The sequence below is a fragment of the Styela clava genome, chromosome 2 (genome assembly GCF_964204865.1).
Source record: "Styela clava chromosome 2, kaStyClav1.hap1.2, whole genome shotgun sequence".
Taxonomy (NCBI): Eukaryota; Metazoa; Chordata; class Ascidiacea; order Stolidobranchia; family Styelidae; genus Styela; species Styela clava.
Genome location: NC_135251.1, coordinates 31035159 through 31047932, shown reverse-complemented (window position 1 = coordinate 31047932; position 12774 = coordinate 31035159). Strand labels below are relative to the sequence as shown.

At 34.7% G+C, this 12774-nt stretch overlaps 1 protein-coding gene across 1 annotated transcript; it reads right to left on the bottom strand.

Annotated features, from left to right (window-relative positions):
* Positions 1 to 9616: 9616 nt before the first annotated feature.
* Positions 9617 to 12274, bottom strand: LOC120336229 (nonsense-mediated mRNA decay factor SMG9-like). Its single transcript, XM_039403856.2, has one exon. It carries the CDS (start codon positions 12209 to 12211, stop codon positions 10685 to 10687), a length of 1527 nt encoding a protein of 508 aa, XP_039259790.2. The 5' UTR covers positions 12212 to 12274; the 3' UTR covers positions 9617 to 10684.
* Between the last annotated feature and the right edge of the window lie 500 nt (positions 12275 to 12774).

Here is a 12774-nt window from a genome sequence, read left to right as displayed (position 1 = left end):
TTAATTATCCCAATGATAAAAAAAGCAATTCTTCACCCATTCTGGACTTCACATTAAATGGCACCAAATTGAAGATTCATGATTTTGTTAAATATCTCGGGGTATTTATTGATAATAAACTAAAGTGGGAAAATCACATCAATTGCCTTAAATTAAAGCTGTCAAGGGCTGTGGGTATCATGACAAGACTAAAAAGATATTTACCCAAAAAAGTCATGCGTACTGTGTATTTTTCACTTTTTTATGCACACTTGCAGTATGGAATTGTGGCATGGGGCCCGGCAGACAAAAGTAAACTTCAATCTATATCAGTGTTACAAAATCGAGCTCTCAGAGTTATGACCAATACCCCGCTGTAGCAGAGAATGAGTCCTGTTTATAAGCGTATGAATCTTTTAAAATTATCAGATGTATATATTTATGAAGTTTCTAAATTGATGTTCCAATTTAGACATAACTTGTTGCCCGAGGCTTTCAACACCTATTCACTGACTGTGCTGATGTCCATGCATATAATGCTCGTTCAGCATCTAAAGGAGCATTCTTCATTTCTCGAACTAATCTCAAATTTACCCAAAATTCTATAAAACTTGCTGGCCCCAAAATTTGGAATGAAATACCTGACATTTTCAAATCATATCCATACAAAAAATTCAAAATTGAATTTATGAAACACATCATATCTAAATATTGATTGTAATTGCCATTGTTTTTATGGCTAAATGTATATTTGCCTATTTGTATAGTGGAGATCAGTCAAGAGATCATTTATATCCTGTTCTTTGTCTATGGTCATGTGGATTCAAATTTACACAAATTTAGTAGGTAATTAAATTAACATGTGATCTGATATTATACTTCGTCTTATTTTGGTGCGCATTATACATGAAGGAACAAGTTATCTATATACATAATTACTTTTTTTCTATGCAAAATTTTTCAATATCTATCCTGTCATTATACCTCTATGGGGGTGCCAATGCAATCTTACAATCTATTGCAATTTGGTACCGATGACCCCGAATCCAACATTTTTAATTACCATGTGATCTAGTATCATGCTTCACTGCAATATTAATTCATATGTGTTATGCAAGGACCAATGTGTTATTGATAAGATACATGTCACTGTCTTGCTATGCAAATCCTCAACTTCCATGGCAATGCAATCTTACAATCTATTGCAACTTGGTACTGATCAACATTTTCAAAATATTCATACCATACTTCTATCAAACATTGGGTAATTATGGCTTCATTCTTACCTAATGCTTGTTACATTATTTTCTATGGTCAAATTTTTATATAAATGTTCCAAATATGTTTACACATATCTATGTTCTGGGTTATTTGCTTTTGCCATCTGAAATGAAATTAATTTAATAAAATGGATTATCTGTTGGTCTATATTTTAATGTTTTGTTGATTTGACTCCATCGAAGGCCATTATATAAAACAATTGTTGTTGTTTGATATTTTTCTATTTGGTTTCAGCCTAGTCAGGTGTAAACATATACTGTATTCTTGAATCCATGATACTTGACTTGATTTGGATGTGATTTTGGAGATTACTGTTTTTTTGTGTTTGCGATACTTCGCTATATCACCAATTTTACATATCGTGTGTTGTACTTTGCTGCTCTAAATCAAAATTCCATCTTATATTGCAACCATGATATTTCCCAAGCAACATTAACTCTCTTTTTTATATTTGATTACTATTATTAAATGTTCATATTTAAACCTGCCCAAATCATGTTATAAAATGTTACATTCTTCATTTTTTAAAGTTGATATGCCAAGCTTACATCTATGCTTGGTATTTGCTTTGCCATCTATAATGAAACTCGTTTATATAAAAATGGATTATCTGTTGGTCAAAAATTTCACTTAGTTTGATGCAAGCGAAGACCATCATATAAAAAAATTGTTGTTGTATGATATTTATATATTTGGCTTTAGCCTAGTCAGGTGTAAATATAAAATATATACTGTGTCTGTATCCTTGAATCCATATACACTTGCAATTCCAATATGCTTGACTTGTGCATTCACAGTGAATTGTTACTGTTTTCTTATTGTGATTTTGGAGACTGCTGTTTTTTTTATGTTTGCAATCCTTCGCTTTATTCACCAATGTTACATATCGTGCGTTGTACTTTGCTGCTCTAAACCAAAATTGCAACTTATCTTGCATCCATGATATTTCCTAAGCTACTTTAACGCCCTACATTCTTCATTTTTTAAATTTAACATGGTATTTGCTTTGCCATCTAAAATGATATTCTTTTAACGCTTGAAATTGAATACCATCATATAAAACAATTGTTGCTGTATGATATTAATTTATTTGGTTTTAGCCTAGTCAGGTGTAAATATAAAATATATACTGTGTCTGTATCCTTGAAATCATATACACTTGCAATTCCAATATGCTTGACTTGTGCATTCTAAGTGAATTGCTATTGATTTCTCATTGTGAATTTGGAGATTACAGTTTTCTTTTTTTTGTTTGCAATCCTTCGCTATATTCACCAATGTTACATATCGTGTGTTGTACTTTGCTGCTCTAAACGAAAATTTCACCTTATATCCCATCCATGATATTTCATAAGCAACTTTACCTTTCTATTTTTATATTTGATTACTATAGTATTACTAAATGCTCATATTGAAAGTGTTATGTGAATGTTATAAAATGTTGCATTCTTCATTTTTTTTATTTCATAAGGCTAATATGCCAGCTGTTTAGCTGTTTTGCACCTAGCACTCTAGATCGTGCTATAACTTTCTTGAATTAGTAAAGAGGTTATTACTTTATCATAACTAATATACTTTTTACTCTTAAAGTAAAGTGGCGCGGCGGTGTGGCTCAAGGCGCGGCGGTGTGGCTCAACGGGATAAGCGTTAGGAATACGCTCGCCACTGCACTTCTAATTACTCTGCGTGGGTTCGCAGGTTCGAATCCCAGGCAGTGATGGTTATGTGCGAGAGGATTGCTGGACTCCTCGTTATCGTTGGGTGGTTCACGTAACCGCTGGTCGGTTACGGCTTCCTCCGCCGCCAAGTCCATGCTTCCGAAAACAAACAATACAGTAAAACTAATCTCATACCCGACTTGTAATGGTAACCGGACGAGAGGCCGTGGTTCGTCATATGGATAAGCCGTCTTATCGGCTTTCCTCTCCCCCGGGATAAATATGTAAATCCTATCCTATCCTAAAAGCTACGCTATTAATAAACAAGAGAGCTATGCTCAAATATATGGGCACGTAGCGCCAAATAATTTTGATGACGTCATAGCAAAAATAAAAGTGATAGTCTCCTGGAGAAAAATTCCATCTTTAACCACTGAAAATTTCAAAGCAATCGGTCCACTAATCAAAGAGAAAAGCGATTTCATCAAAACGTGTCATTGGACAAGAACAACATAACAACAAAACGATCGTTATGACCACTAAACGTGTCCAATAACAACAAAACGATCGTTATGTCCCCTAAACGTGTCCAAAAACAATTTGCCTCAAAATTGATGAACTTTTATTCGTTGTATGCCGTCAAATAAAATATTTAGTTCGAACTTTCAAATGAAGGCAAAATACATATTATTATAAATTACCATATATTTGTGTAACCTTTGCTGAATGAAGATGCATGCTAAAATAAAACACACTTTTGAAAGCACAAGAAAAAACTTTTAGTGCGTTATAACATACACGAAATAAGCAAGAAAGATATTTCGATGCGAAAGAATCTCAGCCACGAAATAGAAATTCGTATATACACCTATCTGAATCAAAGCGCTTGAATTCCATTAAATGCCTTTTTGATTTGGTCATTAAAATACATATATATATGTGACTTAGATAGAAATAGATTTATTTCGGATGGCATATCTATACGCAAAAAGGGTACAATTGATACACAGGAACTCGGAAAAACGACCAAAACCAATTTTAAAAACATGCTCGTAACATTTGTTCGTGTACCGAAAAATTAATATTGTTACACAGAGGCTTTAGTGCTCAGACTAATTTGAACGCGTGAATATTGTGAAATAAATTTCTTGAAATCAAACTGTTTATTCCGTCATAAAACTGCAAAAACTAAAAGCCACACCCGGCCAAAATCAGCAATCCGTGGATCGCTCTTCCCACAGTGTGTAGGCCTAAGTTATATGCACAAGTGATCTGTAGCGGGAACGCACTGCAGCGCCGTACCTTATTTTAAATATTTTTTGCGCTTGCTTTCCTGTTGTTGATATAAATTTATGTTATTGGAAGTTTAACTTCTCCTATTGCGGATATTAATAAGAACATTGAAGGTTATTTTGATTAAGATGCGTATAAAATTGTTATAAATATATATAGTTATCATTTTACATAGACGTTTTTCCTAAAATTTTCTAAAATTTTAATGTATAACTTTTCGGCTTCATCTTAGGCCAGACAAAAATGTCTGTAAGCTTTGGGAACAAATTTTTCAGCTCGTCACTGGTTATTCCCCACGGGATTTACACCTGCAAACCCCCGCAGAAGAATCGAAGGGTGTATCCAACGCTATACGCAGAATGTTTCCCAACTTTTTATTTTAGGGGGGGGGGGGTGTTTCAAAATTTAGGGGGTGGTAATTAATTTGCTATTAGCGATAAAACTATTTGTATTCTCAAAAATTGGTTGGTATGTATTTGAGAAACAATGTACATGAGGGGTTCCCCCAAGTTGATTGACGGCGAGCAGAATAAAATTGTAGGGCCAGAAAATGGTAGCGAGGAAAAGTGTGCGGCGACACGGCTGGAGTTCTATTTTGAGAAATAGGCTCTAAGCTTGATTTTAGATACACCTAGTATCACAGTTTGTTATGTAATGAAATTATTTATTATAATATTTAGCTGATACAATTCCCGAGAAATAAATAACAAGCACGGCTTTCAGCAAGTAATTTGCAACTGATAGTGACTAATGAAGTTACTTGCTCATCCAGCATATGGCATCGTATGAATGGCTACTTATAGCTTGTTTTGTTACACATTGCACATTTTTTTGAACATATTTGCTTGACTTTTGTATGAATTAAGCAATGAATCAAATTTTGAAATACGCGCATCAACTGATCATAATGTTGTATTCCTTCAGAACTGAAATATTTTGTTGGCAAGGAAGACAAATCGCTGAAGTTTGATTCTTGCCAATAAAGAAATAAAAACGCTGCCATTCATCTAAAAAATGTCTGTTTTCAGTGCCTAGTTTTCGTTTTGTGATATCTTTAAGCTTTCTTAATATACGGCTGATACCTAAAATACTGCAGTGTGTTAACCATACGTACGCTGGGTATAGCATACGTATACATATTAAGATACCGGTATAATTCAATTGTTACGAAATAAACGTGCTTAAACTGTGATATTGATGTAACGATAGACGGTATCTAAAACTCAAAAGGTACCACATGAAGTGTTAAACAATTTCACTCATGTTCGGCGGGCCATTTTAAATCGTTACGAGGGCCGTAATTGGCCCGCCGCAGACTGCGGTTCGGAACCTCTCATCCGCACTGATAAATATGCCATAGTCGTTATATTTGAATACAATTATACCTGAGTTAGAAATTACAGTGTGGAATCGCACCTCAAAATTAAGGGGGGTGTTTAAAATTTTAGGGGGGGGGGGGGGGATGTAGGGAAATCACTGGATGCTTATCCAGCCTATATCCAACGCTTAGTTAGCACAACGCAGCAACCGCCGTTTTCTTTTGGGCAGGAATTCTCTGCATTATCTGAACCTTGAAAGTACTCGACCAAATTCGTCGTCATGCTCGTAATGTCAAAGTTAGGCTGTTTTACTGCGGTTGTTACATCAGAAGACCAAAGATTCAGGATTGATTATTTGTTGAGAACAGCAACTCGATACTTTTAATAGCAACAGTAGCAGTAGCATACACAGATGAAAACATCCAAGCTTGAGCTTGGTAAATGAAGACGGAAGCGAAATATATTTTCTCTCGTCATACGTGGATGATCGAGTATTACAAAGACAAGATCCTGAAATACTTCCATAAAAATGGCTAGATGATTAAGATTTGCAAACATTTTCTAAAATGTACTTTCAATAGCTATGCCAAAATTTATCAATACGGTTCAAGGAATATAATATTTAGTTTTCTTGTTATGGAAAAGTATGCACGCTCATCATTTATTTTATTATTAATTCTTGGCTCGTTTGTTTCATTAACACTATCAAGTTCATCTCGATAAATATTCAAATAACACAAATATTAAATATTCGACTTCGTTATAGACGAATAAATTGGCAACGATATACGCGCAATAATCATAAATTTGTTGTAGGTTATACGAGCAATATTAATTATATCTTCAACAAAGATTTGACGCTTAATTAATGTAGACTACGCTTACTTCCAATTTGCAACTCGTCCGTAAAACTAAGCTATTCCAATAAAGTGAGGTGTCATCCACGCAAATATTCAGCTTAAAATTTTGAGGTTTAATATAACCATCATAGACAGATCCACTAAAGCTTTTATCTGTGCAAAACTACGCATATACTTAAGGTATGATATTTATTTATTGTCCAAATGAAGAAGTTTATTTCCTGCGGTATACCAGTTACTTTTAAATGGGCAATAAAAAGACTTATTATCATGTATTTTGGAGGGCCTTCGTCGAAACCAGGTTAACACCGAGGTAGGTGATTGCGTAATTGATTTTGAAATTGCCAATTTCCTAATCTTTTTAATATATAATACAAAAAAAAGATTAAATTATTGCCATGGAAATGCTGTTGTAGTTATTCACCTAATTTTAGTAAATTTAGCTGTTGCTGATCAACTGCCATTTTTCACTTAATATTTCAATAACAAGTGATTTATTATAAATTAATCTCTGATGCATGAATAGACTATGGCTTTGACAGGCAACCACCGTGCATTCATTGTGTACCGTTTTCTCACTAACAGGAAATATGAAAAAAACTAACTGTAAATGTTACTGCTCATGCTATTCTGTTTACCAGTGATGATGGTCATTTTCATTCATCTGGTTTTGTCAATATGCAAAGCGGAAGCGGAAAAATCGTTCCGGTTATACTTCAGCTCGATATGTGCATATATATATATGCTTCAAAATTTGTTTAATGCTCAAACTCAAGAATCTTAGAGAAAATGCAACGGTTTGGTTTCAACAAAATGTAATAACTGCAAATATGGCAATCATCGGTGTTTTGCGAGGATTTTTCCGAACACATTTGATTTGCTGATGGCCTGACCTTGATTATTTTCTGTAGTTATTTCCAGGCTGAGGTGAAAAAGTACCGACCGACAATCATTGATGGACTGAAAGTTGCCATTTGCAAAATGCAAAGGTTGTTTTTAGAAATTAGGTATGTGTTAAATAATGTGATACATAATGTCTACAATTCTTGTCCATTTTTTGAAAAATGAAATGTGGGTGGTTTTGTTGACTCGCCCTACAGTAAAAGTGTCAATGATCAAACTAATATCCTTTTGTCTATTTTACAGATCATCAAGTTGAACTTTCGAAGTTTTGTTCATTTGCAGTCATACCCTTTTCCCAGTCCCGTTTCAGAAAGATCACTTTGGGAAACACTGTTGTAGTGCAGAGCTTCGCAATGGACCCCATGAAATTTAAGTTTTCGACCATTTATACCTTGCTGATTCCTCATCAGAATATTATTGTGTTTTCTTCAAATATCTCTCCGCTACAATTTTAAACATTTATTTTAATCAATTACCTTAAATATTTACTAATCTTAACTTAGAACTTTCTGGTCTATTTGAACGAAGAAATTTACACATATAAGATGGCTGCTTCAACTGCGGCATATCACACTTGCCATGAGTTGAAAATGTTTCCAATTCATATTTTAAATACTTCGCGTAGGCTATGTGGTTGTGTTATCTTTACGTTTCAGTCTTGGGTTTGCTGGTGGTCAGAATATTCTCGATGATGCCGGCCAATGTTATAACATAATATATTTGGTCGCAAGTCTGCTGCGTTGTACCTTCATTGTTTGTGATTACAAAAAGGGTGATTTTTGGCGGTGCCTATAAAATAATTTTTACGGATATCAACGCGGCCTGTCCTGCAAAATCGGCGAACGAGATAGGCTGGTGAAACTGTTCGCAATGGGCGATGATTTCAAATAGATCTAAATTAACTACAAACGATTTCTGTGTGAGGTTATAAACAAAACGCGAATCGTTTGATTCTGGGTCGACGAATAAAATGACTTGTGCACTGTGCAGAACCCAGCCCACCCTCAGCTTTGTCGAATGGACTTTTTACTCTATAACGAGCTTCGAGTTGTCTGATGATATATTTACGTGTTCATTCTGAAATAATATCATTATTCGGAATATATACATAAGAAGCACTCGCCATGATTGGAGAAGATTCCAGTCTTATTGCTGTGTCGAGAAAAAACTCATCCGAATCCTGGACACGAATGATGTTATGAAAATTGTGAGTTCATAGTGTGATGTTATGAAAATCGTGAGTTCCACACAGTTCCATGGCCCGCGAAAACTAGAACAATGGTATTGTGGCCCACTTTTTGTATAGTGTCTACATCAAGGAGGAATCATTTTGGAACATGAATATCAGTCTCAAGATCACAGCGTGGCGCGTGAGTGTATCAAAAAATCCAAGTTCAAGCATCAGGGAAAATCAATAACGGACTTTTTTTCTCGAATTCAGATTGTTTCATTTACAATTATACAGTATTTGAAATACCTATTATTGTAAAAAAATTGTCGTTATGCTGCTGACGATTCTTGCTCAATATTGTGTTTATTTCAGAATTGACCTAACGTAAGAATCTATCCAATTAACGCTGTGCAACGGTAATTCAATTTTTAACAATATTTATAGCAAGACCATACTATTTCGGACGGAATTAAAGGTCCGAAAGTAAGTGGTATGGACATTTTAAAGAGAATTTGCTCAGAACAAGGTTACGTGTATCCACTCAAATGTATCATCTCTCTGCACAGAAATGAAGAAAATTTTCAATGTCCATACAATAACAGGAAATGAATAGGAAGATATTATGCCTAGCTACTATAAATGTTAATCAAGTATTGGAAGCTTCACACTGAGTTCCTGAAAATGTATCACCGATTTGGTGATTTTGTCAGTGGCCTTAGGTGGTCGAGCTCATAGCAATATTGCTGGTTCACACGTAATGTGCTTTTGCAAAAGACACCAACCCAATTTGACTTCAAAGTATTTTGACCCATTGAGGGGAGCAACAACCTTTTTACAAGAACAGCCTTACGCGGGGAGAAATTTATCTTATTGAAGCTTTTTGAAACAGACTTTTGTCCGGAGATTGGTAAAAATATATGTTTGCGGAAATAAAGCGGATGACATTGTGCAATTACAAACTTTTGGGACGACTAAATTCACGAAAACACGCGGCCGCGTTTCGACTTTACGATTGTTAGAATTATTGCGGTAAAGAGTGTAAATTGACTCCGCGCATTTTTACTAAACAAATACATATGATCTTGGATTTTTTTTCAGATATCGATGCACTCAATGCATACGAAATCCTATCAACCAATAACTACAACGACACGCAAAGTGATGATAAACTGAAAGAGCTTCTGCTGAATTTAACCTACAAATTATTTTATCGCGGTAAATATTTGCTAAGCAACGAGCTCTAAATGGGAGAATCTCGTATTGGAAATTTTGAGCTAACAAAATGGACAAATACAAAATAAAGCGACCAAGGAATTCGAACATTTAGCAGCCGGAGTTAGTGAGTAAAGCACGCTAAGTGACCCACACAATAAACTTTACTATGAAATACTACTCAAAACGTGTATGCATGTCCAAAGCACAATCGCAATATAAGTAAGATAATCATCCAATGAGGATTTGCCATATTTTCTCATATTACACTCAATTTTTATTCAAAATAGTACAGTATTCACAGGAATTGACAAAACTCCACTTCAAAAATGCATTCGCCATATACCATTCTGTTACAATATTATCGAGTGATGATGAAACTAGAAATATACAAATCAGAAACAAAAAGATGAGAAATAAGTAACAGCAAAACAATTTTATACATCCATCCAATTAATATTATGATTACTTCGCTTGCTCATGTTTTTTCCATCTCTTTACTTATATTCTGTCTCGGTGCTAAGTGTCCCAAATGTTTATTATACATATATGTACAATTACAACAAAGTCAGTCCATAATATTCTTCTTGATCAGATCATGGTATGAATAACAAGCAAGAAGTATATAAACAATTTCAAAATGTGGTTAATCGAATAACAACAACATCGATGAACTAAGTATTCTTGCAATATATTAGAACATTGTAGGGTAGACAATTGGTACAGAATACAACTTAGAATTCATGGATAAAATTCAGTACCACATATTTTTGTTATTACATTACTGCTGTAAACTTTTCATTTGTCTGCTTTTAAATTCCATTTTTGTGAATGTAAACATGCTAACGGATCTCTGACAGACTTGATGTTATTTGGTGTCTTCTTTAACAGCCACACAACTCATTAACCCATTTTGTGCAGGTCCATCCACCTTCAGGCAACTAGATAATTGCACTCTTCTCAGTTGACATGACATAGTAACGCTAGACCAAATGGAGATTATATTTTTCATACTAAGAGTCTATTGAACTCTGCCATCATCTGTGACTTCTTAATAGCTTCCCAAGTTTTTGCTGCATAATAGAACCAGCTCTTTTCTGTGAGGGCTTGTCTCGTCAACCGAAGTCTTCGTATTGACAATATCATGTTTCTGAAAACCTTCAAAATTTGCTTATTCTTTGGAAGTGCTGTATACTTTGGTAATTGATAGAATTGTGAATCTTCCATGTTATCTCTCTCGTGATCATTATCATTCAAATTAAACAATGGGATTAGAAAGATATTTATCTCTGATGGAGGAGATGTACAAAGTGATATATTCGGGAGTAAGACAGACTTTGATAAAGATATAGAATCTTTGTACAATAGCTTCGAATGTGCCAACATATTGGAAATCATTTCACTCATTGATATTATGCAAGATGGGTCGAAATGAGCAGGTTCAGATTTGTTCTGAACAAAAATCACATGTGGATGAAACTCATCAAACTCACTCTCCATGCTTGAAGATTCAGAATTTGGAGTGGGTGACGTCAATTTCAGCATTTCTGCACATTGCAAAAAACTATACAAACTACAGTCTGAAAACCAATCTTGCATGATGATAACAACATGGCATATGCTGAGAAACAATGTTGCAAGTTGTAAAGATTGCATTTCTATTCCAGCAGCTGGACCATTATATTCAGCAGACATTTTCCGATCGTTATAAATACACTGTTCCAGCAAGGAAGGGCTTAGTAATGGTTGAGAATCTAGAAATATTGTGCGCTCTTCTGTAACATACATGTCCACACCTACTGTCATATTACTTGCTTTTTCCATAACATCCTTAGTCTGACAAGGGAAAATGAGCTTTTTTGATGTTATGTCACTTCCTGCCAAATAAGACATTATAGTAGATTTTCCAACTCCCTGAGGGCCGAGAACGCCAACAACAAGAAAATGTGTTTGATCCTCCAGCAACTCAATTCCACAGTCTGTCCAATGTAGCAACCCATCCAATATCTTCACAGATTTTATATTTCCTTTAGTGTCATCAGGAGATTTTGACGCTGAACTATCCAGTCCTGGAGAAATATGTCCAGCATTGCCCTTCGTACTTTTACTTGAAAGATTAGCTTTATGTAGATCAAGTTTCCCTGAAAATGGTTTGGTCTCCCGTGGCTGACCATAATACTTCTCAGTGGGAGATGAGTTTTCAACAAGCACTGAAGAGAGAAAAGAGTTCTTGGACTTCAAGTTCATTTTAGATAATTCAGAACTTGGACTTGAAGCTGTATTCACCAATTTTTGCTTTGATGCATCGTTAGAATCTGGTTTGGCAAGAATAATCGGTTGTTTCAGCACAGTATGGGGAGTAGAAACAGGTTTTTCTCTGCTTTCATATTGGGAATAGTCACGAGTGTTACGACGATAGTCATTTCGACCATTGTATGAATCCCTCGGAAATTCTTTTTCACGATATATTGGTCTCTCTCTAGGTGGTCTTCTTTTTCTTCGTATCCCAACACCATACATACCAGGATCAGCCATTAATTCAGCAAAAGCTAACGCACCAGTATATAGTATTGAGAAAACTAATAATTTTTAAGTAAATGAAAAGAGTTCAAGAGTAATTATAAAAAATAGATCATAAAAGTATGAATTCAGCCATGCTTTGCCAAATGTAGGCATTTTTATTACAGACCAATTCACCTATTTATGATCATTGATAATATCCAGTTTGATTATCCTTAAAACAATATAAGCAAAAAACCTTCAACCTAACAAGTATCTCATCTGATATCAGTTTGAATGATTTGCTGCATTGCTGGTAATTATTTATAACAAAACTTTCACCAAGGAGCAGATGTCTCCAATTGAGCTCTCTGATGTGAAAGACACTCAATAGTTGAGCTGCACATTGACATTGGACCATTTGATTTCAAGAATGTTTAAACAGAATTACAATTTGGATTACGTAATTGAAAATGCTGGGTTTGGAATGCAGGAATGTGAAGATATTTAAACCTTTTTAGAAGATGTGAAACTTGACGAAATCATATTTCAGTACCAGTATTTGGAGAATCTGACCATAGATAGGGAAATGAACAACT